The sequence below is a fragment of the Macrobrachium nipponense genome, chromosome 2 (genome assembly GCF_015104395.2).
Source record: "Macrobrachium nipponense isolate FS-2020 chromosome 2, ASM1510439v2, whole genome shotgun sequence".
Lineage (NCBI taxonomy): Eukaryota > Metazoa > Arthropoda > Malacostraca > Decapoda > Palaemonidae > Macrobrachium > Macrobrachium nipponense.
The window spans coordinates 61,991,650-62,013,409 of record NC_087201.1 but is presented as its reverse complement, the minus strand read 5'-3'; the positions used below and the strand labels follow the sequence as shown (position 1 = coordinate 62,013,409).

At 33.7% G+C, this 21,760-nt stretch overlaps 1 protein-coding gene across 8 annotated transcripts in view; it reads right to left on the bottom strand.

Moving 5' to 3' along the window:
• LOC135220642 (protein pygopus-like) overlaps positions 1–21,760 on the bottom strand; it is a 131,648-nt gene that overhangs the window by 33,285 nt on the left and 76,603 nt on the right. For 5 of the 8 annotated variants that reach the window (XR_010315740.1, XM_064257965.1, XM_064257962.1 and 2 more), the window contains one exon: positions 16,682–16,747. The exons of the other annotated variants lie outside the window; for them this stretch is intronic. Coding sequence is in view for 4 of the 5 variants with exons in the window: in XM_064257965.1 (XP_064114035.1) it covers positions 16,682–16,747 (66 nt within the window). In the remaining variant the exon portion in view is untranslated. The remainder of the gene's footprint in view (positions 1–16,681; positions 16,748–21,760) is intronic. 8 annotated transcript variants of the gene reach the window in all.

The following is a 21,760-nucleotide window of genomic DNA, read 5'->3' as shown; positions in this document are numbered from 1 at the left end:
AGTTAAATGTGGTGCTTGGTGATCGTTTTGCTACTTCGTTATAGTGTGAAAAATAAACAAAAAAGGTTGGAAGCTTTTTGTTTGTTGTTGTAATTTAAGTTAATGGTTACTGAATAATATTTGAAAATGAGTGCATGCAATACATTTAATAAAAAATTTGTGAATTAGATATTCATAAAATATAAAAAATAAATCAGGACTGCTATCATCGAAGCCAACAATATTTTCTTCAATGTAGTCTTTCTGTTTTAATATTATATGTTTTCATTATAGTTTGTCAGTAAACTCGGTATCTCCATAGTAAGATAGAATAAAGAATAGAAATGATGGTCTATTATACTGTTTGGTAGTTTCAGTAGGTTGAAGAGGAATTAATGAAAATTATGATTGTATTACTAACTGTGTGCTAGGTAAAATGGTTGCTTGCCGATCTGTTCGGGATACTCTTATGGCGGCAGTAAACAAAAGGTTGGGAAGCTTATTTTGTTTTTGTTTGTGTACGTATTAGAGTTAATGATTATTAATAATTATTTAAATGAGTACATATTGAGTATTTATAACTTTATTGGATATTCTAAGCTTTGCTTCTTAGGTTTAGATCGTCAGAAGAATCATAGGATAGGCTACAGTAGCAAACTGCAACATAGGCTAGGCTTAGTACTAAGGGAAAGGACATTATGCTAAGTCTAATACAGCAGTACCTCGAGATACGAATTAATCCATCCGAGGCGCCCTTCGGTATCATGTAAAATGGTGTATTAATCCGTTCCAAAGCCCGCCAAAAACACCCAGTAAAATGGTCATAATAAAGCTAAAGCTGACCTATAAACAATGGAAATACTACAACAATTTGGGACCATTCACTACCTAAACTTAAATAACGAAATGCAAATTAACCTGTAAATTAAAGTGTATTAGTGTACATGGTATACAAGAAATACTGTACGTAAAATGTGGAAGCTTACCTTTCGAAGTTGAGGCTATCTCTGAACAGTGGCGGCAGAGGAAGGAGGAGACAAACAGCAGATACGTACGTACACTTAACTTTACGAAAAACATATAAAAAAATGTAAGGAAAAAACAACATTAAACTAAAAATTTACGAAACAATTAACAAAAACTGTAACACTTAAACTTTACAAAAAAACTAAATTATATATACATATATATATATTTTTTTTTCAGAATTTAAACTCATCACCACTTAGCAACTTTTGTTTACACTTGGTTACTTCCTTTTTGCTTTCACTTTCTGTTTTTCATCACTTGGTTCTTTTTTGTGTTTCAACTTCTGTTTTTTATTCACTGGTTCTTCATTTTGCTTACTCATGTTAATGCTAAAGGCCTCTTTAACAAATACAATCCAGGAAGATTGCTTTCTGCCTACTTTTCACAAAGTTCCTGAAACGACTCGGGAAAAAGTCATCGAATAGATGCCAAGAATACGAACCGTGTGAAAAAAACAGGGGGGGGCCCCCCCCCTCCCCCCCCCTTTTTTTTTTTTTTTTTTTCCCGGGGTGTCTTTTTTCGATAAAGATTGCAACTTGTATGAAAAGAGGGCTAGAACATCCCTTAATTTCTGCCGTTGGTCATGGGGGCCTCCTCCTCTTCCTCGCCGCTGCTAGAGAAAGTCCTCTGAACGACGTTATGTTGTTGCATCGGCCTCCAACTCCTTCAGGTCACCCGTGTAAGCTCTTCCTTGGTGCTCTCGAGGAAGGTTGTGGATGTCGTTTCGGTCCGAGACACGAGCCCCATGGACTTGCCGAGTGCAACGACTCATCAAGATCTGGTTCCAAAACAGTTTCGGGATCGTCAAACTGTTTCTGACTCTGCAGCACCAGCTTCGCCACGTCAAATCCCTCAAGTCTCTCGGGCGGATACGGGCATCAGGCCAGAGTTTCCTCCACAGGACTTCAAGGTTCGCCTCGAAACCTCCGCCAAAGCTTGGTTCCGATGCGAGGCTCTGATATAAATGGCGATGTCAAAAATGCTCATTCCAAAATTGACGCAAAAGTGAGGTTGCGTTATCGGTGATGTAGAAACATCTCTTGAAAATATGTTTCGCGTACAGCGTCTTAAAAGTTGCTATCACTTGCTGGTCCATGGGCTGGAGGAGAGGGTGGATGTTGGGCGAAGAAAAAGAAATCTGACGAAGGAATACTTGCAGGATATCTTCCTTTGAGGCCAGGAGGCGTGGGGAGGGCATTGTTCAACACCAGCAGACATTCAGGGGGAGGCGCTTTCTTCCAAAAATTTCTTCACTGTCGGGCGAAACACACGATGTACCACGCGGTGAACAAAAGCCTCGTTACCCAGGCTTTTGCATTAGCCCTTTCACATCACTGGAAGCTTGTCTCTTCAACACTTTGTGGGCCTTGAGGCTCGAGGAGTCTCCGGAATGGATACAACAGTAGGGGCTTCAACTTGCAATCCCCACTGGGCAGTTCGAACAAAGGCAAGCGTAAGCATGTCTTTCATAGGTGTTATGCCGGGGTAGCGTCTTTTTCCTCCGCTGATGTTATGGCGTCTTCCGACGACGGCATTTTTTTTCCAAAAAAAGGCCAGTCTCTTTAATCACAGTTGAAAAACTTGCTGAGAAAACTGTAGCATTCCCCTGGTCATCTCTCGTCGAAAGTCTTTCTAAAAGGCTTCGGCCCTTTATCTCCCTTCACCGCTGTCATGTACCGAGCTGGCAGCCTCCCATGTTGCACCAACCCGAATGCAGAAGCCAGCTCGTTACGAAATTTTCCGAACCAGCCATGTGAAGCCTTGGAAATCTGGGGTTGTGTATTGATGTCCCTTCCCATCCTCGTCGTCTTCCGCCTGCGCAATCAAATTGCCGAAAATAGCGCTGGCCTTGTGGGAGATTGCCGTCTCTGTTTACGTTCGCTAGCGATTTCTTTGTCTCTTATCCAGACCCAAGAAGAGCAGTTCCATCTCCGTCGTGCACGTGGGTCCTCTTGCTGACAAAAATTAGTGATGCCCTTGGACGGTGTAGCTGCTTTGATGTGATCCTTCTTTTAGGATGGGGCCTTATTGTCGCCGGATTTGGCCGTATTCCCTTGGCGATCCCCACTCAAGCATACCAGGCTTCAATTCTTGATGATTGATCTCTATCTTTGTCTCCCAAAGAGAGCATTCGCTTCTTCGTGAATTTGCAACTTTCTTGGGACCCATATGACTACGCTATCTTGTTAGTAATTTATGTATAAGTACATAAAGTTTCACACAACACGATTAAAGTACGTACTATACTGCAACGAAATCACTAACGGAATGTACGTTACTAAACGAAATCGTTAGACCAAACGAATACCGCGTGCATACGATAACGATGCTGGTACGAAGTGGACAAGGTAGGCACGCCACCACGTCTTACGTACATATATGCATGGGGGGAGGATGCGTCCAATAGGAGAGAAGGATTCTTTATGCGGTGACTAGCATTCAAGGAACAATGGGAGAGCCAGGAGGATGGTTGGCGAGTCTACTAAAATGGCGGCGCGCCAAGTTTCAAAATTGTATCGGTGGTTATGGGCGAATCTCGGACTTTTCGGAAACCTTCGTATCATGAAAAAACTTTCGTATGTAGAGCCATTAATTGTTATAACTGGACTTTCGTATCTCGACGGTTTTGAAGTTGAGCCTTTCGTATCTCGAGGACTACAGTATAGGCAAGTATAAAATGTTTGTGAACATTACATGCAGTTGTAGTACTCAAGTATGTACAGTATTTTGCCTTTTTGGAGTCATATTATTTCTTCCGTCAGATCCGGGCTCGCTAAACCCTAGAACATGTGTTGTAAGCCTGAAAATATAATTTACTGGGGTGTTTTGTAGTGCTTGAACGAATTATTAGGCAATTTCATGTAAATGCAGTTTTAGTTCAAGATACGAAACAAGCTCAGGTTACGAAGGCTCCGCCTCGGAATGGATTAATTCCTAAGTCGAAGGTACCACTATTTATATGTCTATGTATATGTAGCTGTTATTATATATATATATATATATATATATATATATTAGATAATATAGTTATGTATGTATGTATGTATGTATGTTGTATTTAATGTAGTATGTATGTATGTATGTATGTATGATGTATGTATGTATGTATGTATGTATGTATGTATGTATGTATGTATGTATAGATAGATAGATAGATAGATAGATAGATAGATTAGATAGATAGAAGATAGATTAGATAGATAGATAGATAGATAGATAGATAGATAGATAGATGATAGATAGATAGATAGATAGATTAGATTATATATATATATATATAATATATGATATATATTATATATATATATATATATATTATATATTATACTATACGAGCTACAAATGTCTTTAATAATCTACTCGCTCTAACCGAAGGGGAATTTTTTTCTCGATAATAGGGATTGCATGGAATCGGGACCCGCGAAAACAGGAGGTGAAACAGCGTCACGACGTTCCTGGACTGAAAGGATCCTGGGTTCGCATCCCGATCAGGCAAGTCTATTATCGAGAAAAAAATTCCCCTAGGTTAAGCATATATGAAAAACGAATATATATTAAAAGGACATTGTAGCTCGATTTATCGGATAGTGAATCACGGAAAAGTGATATGACATTGTAAAGGAATATTGATTATTGAATGTTAAAATGGCATTAAAAGGTTGAAAATGATATTTGACATTACAAAAAAAATGTGTACACTAGACAACAGATGCAGTCTCAGTAGCGATTGGCGTAGGCGGTGGTAAAGTCGCAAGGATAATGTACCGAAACAAATGATTATTTGGTCCATGGATGTCTAGCGTGAGTGCGGTATATAAAGGCCCAAACGACGATTTTCGTTTGGAGCTGAAAAAAAAAAGTGATTATAATAGTTGTAGCAAGTTTTGAGGAATATATGGTAATGTATTGTTTATCCAAATTTGTACGTTTTCTTGTGTGATGAACGGTTGGTGCCACTAACTTTTTGATTTACAGTGAATTATAATGTTGTGTGATGTAAAAGCTTTGTGACTTGGGTATTATACTGTAAAAGCAGTGATTAGTGATGAGTAGTCTTGATGAAGTGTTGTTATGGCGAGTCTGTGCTTTTGTGCAATGCGTCCCGTATTTTTTAATCTTCTCGTTTGTGACTTAATTTCCTTACTGATGGTTATAAAGTACATTTTAAGTTATTAGTGGGGTTGTCCCCCCCCAACCTGGCGTTTTTTTTTCCGATATATTTCCTCGTAAATCCTTACCGTTTAGAGAGAGTTTTTTTTTTTTTCTATGTTTACATGGGGCCTGTCCGAACGAAACCCGAACGTATCCCTACTCAGTTTTTTGGGGGGCCTCATTTCTATCGAAACGAAACTCGAAACATATCCATACTCAGGGTTTACTCATTGTGCTTCGAACGAAACACGAAAGTTTATTCCTTATTAATTGTTGCTTATTCATGTCGAGCGTTAGTCGACCATAACTTGACGTATCACCCTACTGTTTAATTCGCCTTTTCAGTTACTTCCATGTACTTTAGAGAAGGGGGAGAGGTTGTGATAGTGTATAGTGCACAATATTTTGTCTTGCTGTGTTATTTGAGCAAGGTTTTCTTAACCGATTGTTTGATTTGAAAGATTCATACGTAGTCCTAGTGTGTGAAAAGTTAGAAGGTATAAACTAAACTAGGACTGATTGTTCTACTAGGTACTATAATGTAGAAGTATCAGAATTGCAAGGAAGCAAAAAATTCAAATAAAGTAAGTGAGGCGCTAATGACCTTTAGGCATTTGTCTGATAAGGAAGGGTGTGACTAATGAGTGAAGAGGAAAGAAAAACTGATAGCCAGCAAAGCGCTAGTGAAAATAATTACAGAGGGTAGTGCAAGTGAAGAGGAAAGGATTGCCAAAGCCGTACGTGGAAAAAACCAAGCCACGGCAGGGGGGTTTAAACCAAAAAAAGTCCAAACTTTTTTATGAAGGGATGAGTGTGAGCAGATGCAGATCATTTGCAAATAGTAGATTAGAGAATGAGAAAAGCTGGTGAACTAAAAGAAGTTAGAAAATGAGAGAGCTGAAAAGGGTAGGAAGATTGAGTTGAGCAAAAGAAGATAGAAGCTGAGAAAGAGGTTGAGCAAAAGAGGATTAGAGCTAGAGATGAAGAACCTTGAAGTAGAAGAAAAGTCCAGAGAAATACCAAAAATCTTTTAAATAGACAATGAAGTAAAAAGTGTACCATTTTGTTGAAAATGAAGTGGATGATTTTTTTTACAATTGAGAAGAAAGTGGCAGAACAGCAGTCTCTAGAATGGCCGGAGAAGTCATAGGAGCAGTTGGTTCCAAACCTCCTTTCGAGGAAAGGCTAGGGAAGTATTTTGCTGCCTTTATCTTAGATGATTCTAAGGGATTATGAGAGAGTTTAAATCCGGAAGTTTGAAAGCTAGAATGGTGCCATTGAGAGGTATAGAGAGAAGTTCAGAAGCTGGATAAAAAGAGACAGTCGTTACTCTATGGGAGTATGCACGGAAACAACGCCTGTGGTATGATAGGTGGATGAATGCCGAGAAGTTAAATGGTGATTCGTAAACTTCAGGAAACATATCTTGCTGAGCAGGTTCAAGGATGTATTAATCCACTATTAAAACATATTTGGATGACGTGATGTAAGATAATGTCGATGAAGCCACTAGATTGTCTGATAATTATGCATTGACGCATAAGCTATATAATACTGATGTCATACTAAAATTTGAAGGAGGGAGTTTGGGAAGAGCAGCAAAATTACAAGGCCACAAGGTAAGACTAAGAGGTTCAAGGTATTAATTCGTGGAGGTCTATAAAAAATCCTTAAAGAGCTCTGTGGTAGAGGGGCAAGTCGAATATAATTCTGGTCCTAGTGAGTGCTGGACAAGCAGGATACAGTGTAAATGATAAGTTTACACCTAGATTACCAAAAATATAGGCGAAACTTTATAGAGATTTTGTAGGTTTCAGTTGTGCAAACCAGGACACATCAGTAGGATTGTCCACATCGCACAATAACGTCCAATTCCAAGTAGGTAAATAAAAGTTAAAGATAAAACCTGTACATTTAAGGATGATCATAAACCTGAAAATACCATTGCATTGTTGAATAAACCACAAGCATGTGAGTGACAGAGATCCTTGTTTGTTTGCTTCTCCCCTTAGGCCAGGTAAGAGGTAGTAACGATCGCTCGACAGTAATAATATATGTGATGTTGGTGAGATAGAGCGCTTACAAAAATAGTAACAATGAGATATTGTAAAGGAAAATGGAGTGGAATTACCTGAAGAGAAGTCCGCATCCAAGGTACTGAATTGTAGGGGAACCCTTTATGGGAGATGTTGGTTACACCTCCCTTGTATATGAAAAGGCAAGTAAGGTGGTTAAGAGAAGATACCGGAGCGGTGGACAGTCTGGAATGATAAAAAATTAGTTATGACCAGTGGAAGGGAACTGGAGAGTGTACTTCTGTGTGGGTTTGGACCAGAGTTTTCAGCTCCATAGTAGAAGTTAAAGGTTAGAAACTCCGTAATCGTCGGGATATTGTTAAAAATTGCTTTGGTGATGAGAGATCCAGTGTCAGGAGTCGAGTAAATTTCTTGGAAATGATGTATGTGGAGACAAAGTTTTTGGAGCAGTAATCCAATTTGACGAAAACCCTTTAATTCTTCATTTATTACAGAAGTTGAATTGTACATTTCCAAATTATTCAATCTTGTGCAGTTACTAAAGAAGTAAGAGTGACGAAGGAAAGGTTATAAATGATGACGACGGTTTTTGGATTTCCAAACTTGTTAAAGATGGGTCCGGAGGAAAAACACACAAGTAAGTAAAGTCAGTACTCCTTTGCGGAAATGTGAAAGTTAATAAGGAAGAATTTGTTAAATCTCAAATTGAAGATGATAATTTGAAGTAATAAGAGATAATGCCCTTGTTGATATAAAGGATATCGAGAAGGAAGGAAGGCAAGGTGTTACTTTTTAAAGGATGGACTCTAATGAGGAAAGTTCAAGAGTAGAAATGTTAATGATGTTGTAGAACCAATGTGGTATTCAAGTAGTTTAGAGGAATTTTTTGTTCTAGGTTATGCCAGGACTGTAGTTACTCTGGTCATTTAGGTATAAAAACAAAACCATGATGAGAAATTATTAGGTATTTTTTTTGGCCTAGATGCAGAAAAGATGTAGTGCAAATTGTAAAAATGAGTGATTTATGTAAAAACGTTAGGTAAAGCTCAACATGACCTAAGGTGATGCCATTGCAACCATTGAAAGTTCCAGGAGAACCCTTTGAGACAACTTGTTTCTTGGATGGTAGGACCTTTGGCTAGCGTCTAGCAAAGGTAACGAGTATTTGCTGACAATTTGTGTTATGTGCTTACCAGATTTCCAGAGGCCTCATCTACTTAAGACACAGATGACGTGGTGATAAGATACATTGAAGCGCTTAACAAGTTCTTCTCGTGGTAGTTTGCCAAGAAGTGTCAAAACCGACCAAGGAACCCACTTTACCGTCTAGAAAGTTTACCTCATTTTTAGCCTGTCAGTATTAAGCATTGTTATTAGTCTCCTTATCACCACAGAGCCAAGGAACGTGGTCGGAACGATTTCATGAACCTCAAAACCATGCTTCGCACGTTACTGTTGTGAAAATGAAAAAGGAATGGGATGTCTACATACCAATGTGCTAATTGCCGTTCGTGATAGCGTATCATTCATCGTGGGTTAATCTCCTTTTCAGTTAGTATATGTCCATCAGGTAAGGTCCACCCATTGAGGTGATAAAGAATCAGGTTGATTTCAGATGAGAAGGATTCTATCACGTTACAATATAATGAAGGAAAAAATAAAAAACTATATGAGAATCTCAAAGTAGTACAAGAAGAGATGAAAAGAAACTACGACAAAGGCTTGCAAAACGTGAAAAATCGACATAGGAGGTAAGGTTCTAGTGTATCTCCCTACAAACTGGTAAGGTTTTAACCAGAAGTATATAGGACCTTGCACGGTAAGATAAAAGTAGGATGTTAATTATCGAATTCAATTCCTAAGACGGAGGAAAGTAAAACTTTCCTATTAAACAAATTAAAGAAGTATCAAACGAACCAGTGGAGTGTTGTCAATTGCAACAGAGGATGATGGGAAAAAGACGTTGAAGAAATTGAACATTAGATTAAAAAATTACAGATTATTTGAGTGATGATGAAAATTTAGGAAGTTATGGATTCATTTATCTGATTTACCTCCCCCCCCCCCCCTAGCAGCCATGATTTTAAATGCACTCAACACTTTTCAGATCTAGTTTCAGCCATCCTAAAAGTATAAAAGGAGTACAACATAAAATCAGGTTGAGAGAAGAGACTCCATAAAGTCAGCGTCCATACAGAATGTCGCCGAGGCAACAACAAACAGTTAAGACGAAGTTGTTTATTTTACGAAACACGGACTAGCAGAGAAAGCCATAGTTGAATGGGCTAGCCATGTATTCTAGTCGGACAAACCTGAGGAGTGCACGAATGTGTACAGACTAATCGAAAGGTAAATAATTAACTATAAAGATTTCCCATATCCTTATGCCCGCAGTGGGTAAAAAGATATAATTATAATTTCCCACCCGACACAGTTTCTTTTTTAGTAAAATTGATTATTGAAAGGATACTACAAAATTGAGTTAGACAAAAACAGCAGGGATATTGCTTGCATTTGTTTAACCATGGCTTTATAATTATTAAGGTATTGCCATTGGTTTATGTAATGCACTCTGACAGTTTCCACCGTCAGTATGAACTTATTTCTTTGAAGGATTCGAAGTGTATTTGTTTATTTAAGATACATTATTATTGTTGTGAATGAGAAACCTGGGAAGATCACATTAAAAAAAGTATATGAGTTTTTAAGAGGCTGATTAGAATTTAATGTTACGATAAACCTTGCCAAATGTGAGATTTGGAAAAACTACTGTTCACTATTAGGGACATGGAAATAGGAAGTGGCCAAGTGACACATTGATGTCATATTGAGGTCATAAAGGAATTTTCTTTTGGACCCTCCCTACATCTAAACGTGGAGTGATTGAAAAGTTTGGGAACAGTGGGGTAGTACAGGAAATTTTGTAAGAACTTTTCAATGTAGCCTAACCATTAAAAAGAGTGCTGAAAAAGGATGTGAAGTTTTGTGTGGTCAAGGAATGGGACGATGGCCATTCAATAAATAAGTCATGTTATGTCTATGCAGTACTGAAACCCAGACTTTAATCTACCATTCAAGTTAAGGTAGATCAGTGAAGTAGGAGCTGGCAGTGTATTATATAAAGGAACATAAATGGTGTTTTACACCCAGTTATCTTACTTTTCAAAGAAATATAATAGCCACAGTAAAGTACCGTATTGTTGAAAAAGAAGCGTTTGAGTTTAAGTTGAGTTTAATGCACTTGAGATATACTGGCGCTTCAACAGTAAACTTTGAAGTAGATGTATTACCTGATACTAACCCTTTAACCTTATTAATAAATGTAAGCACAAACAATAAGAGAATTTTAAGATGTTCTTTATTTTGCAACCATTCAAAAATGAATATTCACATTATAGCAGGCAAGAAAATGTCATTGCAGATTATCTTCTAGATCTGTTGATTACTTAAAGGAAAGTGCTGGTTACCCAACGACGTGGCAGTCTCCGATAGTTGCTGAAGGGAAGCAGCTAAGTTTTAAGACCTGTAAGAGTGAAAATTCAGCATGGGACTGAGGAGAGAGCCGCTGAGTTAAAAAGGGGTTGGGAATGTAAGGAATATTGATTTATTGAATGTAAAATTGCATAAGAAGGTTGAAATTGTATTGCATACAAAAAAAATTGTGTTACACTAGACACACAGATGGCAGTAGCGCTTGGAGTAGGCGTAGTCGCCTAAGGATAATGTACGAAACAATGATATTTGGTCCCATGGGAGGTCTTAGCGTGAGATGTATATAAAGGCCCAACGACGATTTCGTTTTGGGAGCGAAACAAACAAGTGGGATTAAATAGTGTATCAAGTTGGTGAGGAATATATGGGTAATGTTATTTTTTTATCCATTTGGACGTGTTTCTTGTGGATGTAACGTTGGTTGCCACTAACTTTGCGTTACAGTGAATTATTATGTTGTGTTGATGTAAAGCTTTGTGACTTGGGTATTATACGTAAAATGCAGGATTAGGGATGAGTAGTCTTGATGAAGTGTTGTATGGCGAGTCTTTGCTTTTGTGCAATGCGTCCGTAATTTGTTTTTAATGTCTGTTTGTTTGTGATTAATTGCCGTACTGATTGTATTAAGAGTTACATTTAAGTGATAGTGGGTTGTCACTTTTCCGGATATATGTCTCCTCGTAAATCCTTAACGTTAGAGTGTTTTTTTTTTTATGTTACAACATATAGATCTATATATATAATATAATATATATATATTCTATATATATAGATATATATATATAATTAATCTATATCTACTTAGAAGATATATGAGATAGATGATAGATAGAGTAGGATATATATATAGATATATAGATCTATATATATATAAATTTATTTTAGAGGAATATTAGATAGATTAGAGAATATATAGATAATATATCTATTTAGTATATATTAGAATTATATATAGAGAGATAATCTAATATAAGATCTATTAGATGATATATGTATATGAGAGATATATAGTATAATGATATATTATATATATATATATAGTATAGTATTATATATATAAATATTATATATCTAGTAATATTAGCTATATAAATATTATATATATATATATATAATAGATATAGATAAGTAAAATAGGATGTGAGATATAGAAATTAGGAGAATATCTATATATGAGATATATATAGAGATATAGTAATATGTATTATATATATCTTATACTATTACTATATGTATTATATCTATATATATATGTATATATATAGATATATGTAATATATATATATATATGCTATATGTATATATATATATATATATATGTATATATATCTATGATGTATATTATATATATATTATATATATATATAATATGTATATATATATATATATGTATATATATCTATCATATATGTATATCTATATATATATATATATATTATACATATATGTATCATTATATATATATATAGAGATAGTATATATATATATATATAGATATATGTATATAATATATATATATATATGTATATATAATATAGAATATATATATATCTATATCTAGTTATTACATATAATATATATATATATATATATGTCATGTATATAATATATATATGTATATATATAATATGTATGCATTATATGGATATAATAGAATATATATGTATATATATATAATTATATAAATGTATATATATTATATATTATTATATATATATATATATATGTATATAATATTAATATATATATATATAGATTATATAGATATATAGTGTATATTATTATATATATATATATGAGATATATATATATATGTATATATATATTATATATGTATTATATATATATCTGTATATATATATAAGTATATAGATATATATGTATATAATATATATATTATATGTATTATATATATAGAGGTTATAAGAGCAGATATATATAGTATGTATATTTGTATGTATGATAGTCTATATATGAGAGAGATAGAGTCTAGGGATAACGAATATTATAGAGGATAGGGATATATAGATAAGAGAGGGAGATGTGATGAGATATATAGATATCATAGATTGGATATATATGTAGAGTATATATGAGTAGATATAGCTATATTATGATATATGATGGGATAGCGTATCGATATAGATATATATATATATAAGGATATATATAGAGATAGATATATAAATATATGTATATAATTAGATATATATAAATATTATATATCTATTATATATATATCTATGTGTATATAGATATATATATATATATATAGGTAGATATAGATATATATGTAATAGTTATCGGAGATATAATATGATGTATATATATTATATAATGTAATCTATATATATAGGGTTATACTAGTATATATATGTATATATATATATATATTTATGTGATTATAGTATAAATATACAATATATGTATAGATATATATATATATAAGATATATATATATGATAGGTATATATAGAATAGATATACATAGATATATATATAATATTAGATGTATAGATCTAAATATGTATTATACTATATATATATTATCATTATATATTATAGAAGATATATTGTATATAGTAGTATAGATATATATGATATATATATATATATATATAATATGTATAATAATATCTATATATGTATATATATATATATGCTATATAATATGTATATATATATATATGTATATGTCTATATTATAGATATATGTATATATCGTATTATATATATATGCTATATATATTGTAGGTAGATATATATATATAAGGTATATATATATGTATATTAGATATATATATTTATATATAGTATATATATATTGTATATATATGGTATATATAATATGTATATTATATATATTATATGTAATATAGTATATAGATATATGTATATACATATATTATCTATATATATATAATATGTATGTAATATCTATGTTATATATGTACTATATATATGTATATATATATATACTATATTGTATATGATGTTAGATATCTATGTATATATATAAATATATATATATATATATACTATAATAGATATATGAATTACTTATATATATATATGTATATATGTATTATATATATGAATAAATGTATATCTAGATGTATATATGTATATATATAATGATAATATATGTATATATATATGTATAATATTTATATTGATATATTATTATATTATATAGTATATATATATGTATATATGTATATGTATATATATATCTAGTATATATGTATATATGTATAATATGTATATATGTATATATATATGTAAATATATACACACACACACACACATGTATTTGCAGGGTGTAACAAAAGTTTATGCAAATATTTTGGGGAATCCAAGAAAAAGTAATTTTGAGCAAAAAGTGTTCTCTAAACATATGCATCTTAAGGCTTCATTTGTTGATCAGGGGAATTCTAAAATAACCATTATCATTAGTGCTGCTTTCATGCCAAGGAGGTTGGTAGCAAGAGGTCAAACTAGCCTGGGATGTGGGAGAAGCGGGGGTGCTGTATAGGAGGATTGAGCAATTAGGCTGCTGTCAATTAAGTACTTCCCAATCAAATATATTATATAGATTTTGAAGTAAAAAAATGCATGCATCATTGAATCCCTTTCCCTCCCTATCAGTCGTATTTGCTGGACACCAATAAAAGAAGAGAAAGAAAAGTAAGCCTAACTGAATCTCCCCTCCATCAAAGGTAGCCTTGCTTATTCATTAGACACCTATCAATGATTCAAAATGTATTTTTCTAAATCTCTCCCTTTCCATCTTAAGTATTCATCAGAACCAGTCATAGGCATAGATCTAGTCATGATTCCTGGTTCAACAATTCCATGACAAGGCGGCAGCATAGAGCGTGCTAGAATTCAACATTCACAAATGAATGTTGCACAGCAACATTTATACTACTTTCTTGACACATAAAGCCATACGTTACCGCTGTTAGCTAATTGTTTAAATTAGATTACTTGCAAGAAAAAGAATCATAATTAAAAGACTATCAATCCACTTGCCTTATTCATTTCAGCACCCCTCCCACTTCCTCTGCACTTTCCAGACTACTCCGACCTCCTGCTCCCATTACCAACCTCCACCACTTGGAAGCAGCCCGAACAATAATGGGGTTTTTAAAATTACCCTCACCAAAAAACAAAGCCTTAAATGTGTGTTTATAAAACATTTTCTGCTCAAAATTACCTTTTCTTTCATTTCCCAAAATATTTGCATAAACTCGTGTTACACCCTTTACTATATCGACATACATATATCCTTTTTGTTTAAATGAGAATCTACCCATCTCTATACAGTACTAAAAAATTCATTAATGTTCACCTCCTATATCCTCATCTTTATGTTCATATCTGTTTGTTTTCTTGTGCTAACATCCATCTGCCAAAACAAACTTTGGAAAGTTGTTTTTTTCCTTTAGGGAACTGCTCCGTCAGCTTTGATTACATTATGCAGGTAACCATATTTTTGGAAAGTGCTGATATAAGACAAATTTTATTTAGTGAGCACTTACAGTCTGCATAAATATCTTCACTGGCATTGATGTATTTTGCAAAAATAGTATTTTCAATGTTTTTTTTGGGGGGGAGCCAATTAAAAACAATATAATTAGTGACATCACACATTTTAGTAAATTACTGAAAGAATATTCATATAGAATTCATATACATCCTGTATGAATCCCTGCATCATTTAAAACATAATGGCAACTTCCCTTGGGCAACAGAACACAAGAGTAATGAGGCTAACTTATATCCAAACCTTTATTGATCTTATGGACTGAATTGTCATGCATTTCTTTATCTGTTTCTTTCCCATAAAAGACAAGAACAAGTGTTTCATTCTTTCCTTGTACTGTATGTTTAACACACATTTTATTATATTAATAGTGTCATTCCCAGTGGGATATTTCTTCCAACTTCAAAAACCAACTAGCCTTAAGTAGATATTTGGTAAAGAAAAGGTTTGTGATTTGTGCAAAGAAAAGTCAGCTTGAAAGCTGGCAAACTAATAGCGGAGTGCTATCAATTTTTATATGAAGACTTCACAGGTATGCCTTTAAAAGTACTGAAGTAACATCTAGCAGTAAAGAAATGGTTTATAACTATGAAATACTTGAACATGTGAAATCTAAACAATGAAATGCCTTGCAGCTATCTGTCTATCTTCTTCTTCAAGCATATGTAAGTATGAAGATATAGAATTGTTTAGTAATTTGCAAATGTAATAACAATTATACATACAGAAGTATGCAATTATTCATATATATAATACACACATTTATGACTAAACTCTCATCAGTGGTATACAACAACTAAGGCAAGCTTCCAAGAATCTACCTCTTGATTATAAAAAAAAAATTCAGAACTTTGCTAACAAACTTTAAACGGTAATAAACATGGATGGCAGAAATGGAAATGAGAATAGCACCACATGAAAAGCTACTCATAAACAAATTAATTCCATCTGAACTGGCAGCAGATTAATACATAACTTTCTACTATCTAACTAAGTCTGGAAATGGTCAAAAGCAAGCACTGATCATATCAATTAATGCTAATATAATTAATATAAGGGTCAGACTATTTGTCAAAAGAAGAAAATTATCGGACATACACAAACAAGCAACATACACTGACACTTTTCTTTTATCAGTAATGTGATCATCAGAAGACCTGTAAAACGACATTCAAGCGTACCACATACTACATAATGTTGTTCACATGATCATGGGTGGGATGATATGCTAAAAAAAAAAGGAAATATTAAAAGGGTTAAAAGTAGTACTATAATATAATACAAGCAAATTTCTTTTTAGGAGAGACCTGTTGACTAAAATGATGTCATGCCCAACCACGAACAAGTGAAAGCATACATTATTCCTTTTAATTAACTAGTTAACTGGGAAAACATTTTTCAAGCTTAGCACAAAAGTGCCTCTCCTTCCTCTTTAGATACTTACGACATCTTGACTGGCTAGATCACTTGCTGCTGAGCTGATCACTAGGTCAGACATTGCCATTGCCACCTATGCAATTTACAAAAATGGGTTGAAATCTGGATTTCAAATGAATGCTACAAAAGGATCCTTAAAATGAAGTTTCTAATTCTGATTCCACTACCACATGCAGTTCATTGTGTTAACTCCAGTATATTTATGTGTTTGTAATATAATCTTAATATACAATAAACAAATTTTCTTCCTCAGACCATTGATAATACCGTAATTTATATAGTGCTGTACTACTATCATATACAATAACAGAATAAGTTATATTAATATTTACGTGCATTCTGCAACTGAGAAGAATAATGGTTAACACAAGTAATTTAGTGAACCATCAAAAACTTAATACCTAATTACTGTCATCAATATATAACAAAAGACCCTTCCCAAGAAAAATAAAAGTAAATAACTTTAGCCAATATGTGCTACATGGAAAGCATGCACTAATGGTAATTAAAAAGAGCATCAATCATACACACAAGTCAAACAAAATAAAACATACTGTCATCGCCATAATTTTTTTGTACACCTGATTTTCTAGTGACAGGGTTGGACATGAAATAAGTTCTCTTAATGTACTTATAACACTTCACATTTATAAACCCTGTTGTTACACACATTCTATAAATTACTTTGTATGTTTCATATCTTCAAGATAGAATAGTATCTCTACTCCAATTACCCACCTACAACTCAAGGCTAATTCATATGATTACAATTTTTCCACTTTTTATTTTGGTCTCATAAATGTTTATTTTTATAAACATTTGTAATACTATAATAACACTAGCTACTTACTTAAGTTTTTTATTAGAAGCATTTATTTGCATTTCTACTGTAGCACTTTTCCAAATCTATATGGAATACTTTGACGAATCCTAGTATAATAACAACATACTTTTACAACTGATTTTACCCAAATGATACAGGCTTCCACTTTAAACATGTACTACCTCCCATATCAAAAGTACACTGGTTGCAGGAACAGAGGAATCAACACTTTCAAACTTTCCCCCATAAGTGGTCTCTTCAGAATCTGTTCTCAGTCTAGCTTTTCCTGCTTTCGAAACTTCATGGAGTCATTACATTGCTGACTTCATTGGTCTAAGAACTTTTGTAAGCAGCAACTGTGGTTCATAAAATCAATTCCAAAAACCTCAACAAAGATAGCCCATTTCCTTTCCCTTCATTTGAAGATATAGGTAACTTGGCATTGTTGAAAACCTAATTCTAAAGAATTGTTGGTTTATAGTCAATATGCATACAGGAAGCAGACAGGTACCTGTGATGCTCTTTTAGGCTTGACATGCCATTTGTGAGGGAACATAGATAAGGGTTTTGAGTGCAGAGTAATTCAATTAGAATTTAGTGCTGCTTTCGATTCAGTAAATCACAGGGCACTTTTCTATAAACTTCAGAATTTTGAAGAGGGTGGATATGTTTTAGGATTACTTCAAGATTTCCTTACAGATAGGCATCCTCCCCTTCAGTTGATGTAACTTTACTGAAAGTCTGAAGTTCTAACTATTCTAGGTGTAACTTTTGACTCTCATCTAACTTTTGAGAAACATCTAATGAAAGTTTCAGTGACTGCTGCATGAAAGTTAAGTACTGTTCATAAGGCCTCTTGTACTTCCTTTACTGGAATTCTGTTCTCCGGCGTGGATGTCTACCTCTTTTAGACAGGGAGGTTTGTGGTAGTTTTCTTTTTCCTAATACTAGTAGCAGTTATGACTAGGACCATTGACGGATGGTCTCATTTGTCACTTTTTCACAGTTATACTTCAACAGAGATCTTTTACATTCACAATTGATCCCTGAAGCCCATTATCTGCTGAGAGCAACCAGAGTCGCTGAACAGTTCCAGAGGTCCTTCATTCCTCACACCATACGGCTGTGGAACAGCCTCCAAGAGGATGTTGTGCATTACTACCCTAAGACTATTCTTCTTGCATTTTAATACATTTTTATCTATTTCCCTATTTACTTCGTTTTTTAGCTAAGTGGTATCTCTTCTTTCTGTATTTCCTTTTACTTCTCTTGCTTCTTTCTTATGAACACCATATTCTTCAGAAGCCTGAATTTCAAGTCAATGGCCCCTGTGGAGTTGTTCCATATGAATAGGTTTCATCTACTGAATAACAGTAATAATAATACATGCATATATGTATATACAATAGACCTCCCTTGTGTTCTCAAGATTTGTGGACTCAGCTATTTGTGGCTTTCTCTATGAATCATATCTATCCATTATTTGTGGAATTTCACATCGCTTTCATGACTAAATGCACTTTTTGTGATAAAACCAACAAAATATTCAAGTACTATAAGCATTTTTGGGTTTTAGTTCTTGTTCTAAGCCTTTCTGAGGGGTTTTAAGTATTAGTAGATTTTAGCTATTCACGGGGGAGGGGGATCGTCTGATACATCCCCTGCGAATATGGGGTCCACTCGGTCCCTCGTTTGCCGAGTGGATTTCGCACTCAGCTACCAGTCCAGTGGGCCGAAGTTCGATTCTCAGCTCGGCCAATGTGGAACCAAAGGAATGTATTTCTGGTGATAAAAATTCATTTCTCGATATAATGTGGTTCGGATCCCACAATAAGCTGTAGGTCCCGTTGCTAGGTAACTAATTGGTTCCTAGCTACGTAAAAATATCTAATCCTTCGGGCCAGCCCTAGGAGAGCTGTTAATCAGCTCAGTGGTCTGGTTAAACTAAGATATACTTAACTTAAGGGGGTCCATTGTATAGTATATGTACTTTATATACTCACGTATCATGCGACTTTTGAAGCACTAATTTTGGTCGCATCTTACAAGAGATATAAAATTCGAGTATGTAATAATCATATATTAGTATCGTATGATAAAATACAAACATAATGGATATGCATTTTTCCATGGATCTTTTAAAAGGTAATGTTTTACTTAACTGCATCCAATAATATCATATGTATTTTCATATTACTATTTATTTGTATTATAAAATACAAACATAATAATCAATGTTTTGGTTTGGAATTCAGCTGAGGGTGATTGTGAGGTTTGTTTGGCTGTGTTGAACTCAAATCAGAGCGACTTATTTTTTTTTTAGTTATTTTCTTTGTTTGTAGATGGCGCTGAGGGCATGTTTAATACGTAACAAAAATCAACAGATTCCATTCGATATTTTCACTTTATCTCATCAGAATACTACGAGCTTTACATATTTATCTTTTATTGGAGTGAAAACAGTAAAATGTGTTCTTTTCATGCCCAATAGTTTTGATAAAAATGCGTTTCTCTTCAATTTTGTTTACGGTTGAGTTTGATGGTACTATACCGAAGTTTGCGAAAGTTTCATCCATGTTGCCGATGCACAATAACAGTTGTTAGCGGATCAACATTCTTCCCTCAACTTCAGCTAAAACTTACAGATTAAATTTAGCAATATACAGTGTTCCCCCCCTATTCGCGGGGATGTGTACCAGGGACCCCCACAAATAACGCAAACCCGCGAATAGTTAGAACTCCCCTCTAAAAATGCCCATATCTGCCTATCTTGAAAGTTCAGATGCCAAATGTAAACTTAAAGTACCATCCTACATTAAATATGCCATTGAATTGATATTATTAATATCATTTCAAAGTCATCTTAAACATTTTACCATTAGAAATATATAAACAGCCAATAACAGAGAGAGAGAGAGAGAGAGAGAGAGAGAGAGAGAGAGAGAGAGAGAGAGAGAGAGAGAGAGAGAGAGAGAGAGAGAGAGAGAAATAACTCCTTATGATATCAATAGATTGAAAGGAACTTCTACAGGCAACACTTATTTCCCCTCCCATAAATACATATATCTATTCCAGAGAAGGGAGAAAGAGAGGACTGAACAATTATGTTTGTCTGTGTATCAATTCTTTTGCTGAGAGAGAGAGAGAGAGAGAGAGAGAGAGAGAGAGAGAGAGAGAGAGAGAGAGAGAGAGAGAGAGAGAGAGAGAGAGACCAAATGTAAACCTTATGTAACTTCCTACATCAAATTTACCTTAAATTATTATCATATTAATGTATTAATCTTAAGACTGTATCAATAAAATTTCAAAGTAATCCTAAACATCAGTACCCTTAAAGGTATACATACATACATAAATATGTACTTCTAACACTTGCCAGCCAAGAGAGAGAGAGAGAGAGAGAGAGAGAGAGAGAGAGAGAGAGAGAGAGAGAGAGAGAGAGAGAGAGAGAGAGCATACAAACCATTCAATTCCTCGACCATTGTATGGCAATGTTACTTGACATGTTTGACAGCTTCCCAGCTCCGAGCGTCTCTGGAGTTACGAGAAGGTAGGGAAATTGATACAGAAAAAGACAAAGGGAAGAATTTTCATTTGAAATTAGTTATTATTATTATTATTATTTGAAAATATTAATAAACACATGCATCTACAATAAAAATTCTCTTATCACAGTAAGAGAGAGGAGTTATCCTTACATAAGTGAAATGGAAAGCTCATATTTATCTCTTTAAAATATTACCACACGAATTTTGTAATATGAGTTTTATTACTATGTATTATTATTATTATTATTATTATTATTATTATTATTATTATTATTATTAACAACAGAAAATATCAATAAACATTTTACATACTAGTACCATCAAAATTCTTTCATCTCAGTAAAGAGAGAGAGAGTGTGTGTTTATCTCTCTGTTCTCTCAGAAAATACTTATATCACTTCCAGCGAAACAGAGGGAGGGAGTTACCACTATGACATACATCCTATGCAAAAGGAGAGAGCAGGAGAGAGAGAGAGAGAGAGAGAGAGAGAGAGAGAGAGAGAGAGAGAGAGAGAGAGAGAGAGAGAGTTATCCTTATTTAAGGAGTGAAAGGGATAGATTATTATATTTCTTTAAAATACTATCACATAATATGAATTTAGTAATTACAGTTATATTATTATTATTTTTATTATTATTATTATTATTTTAAAGTATTAAAAACAAATACTAGTACATATACTGTAAAAATTCTCGAGTCTCAGAAAATATGAGA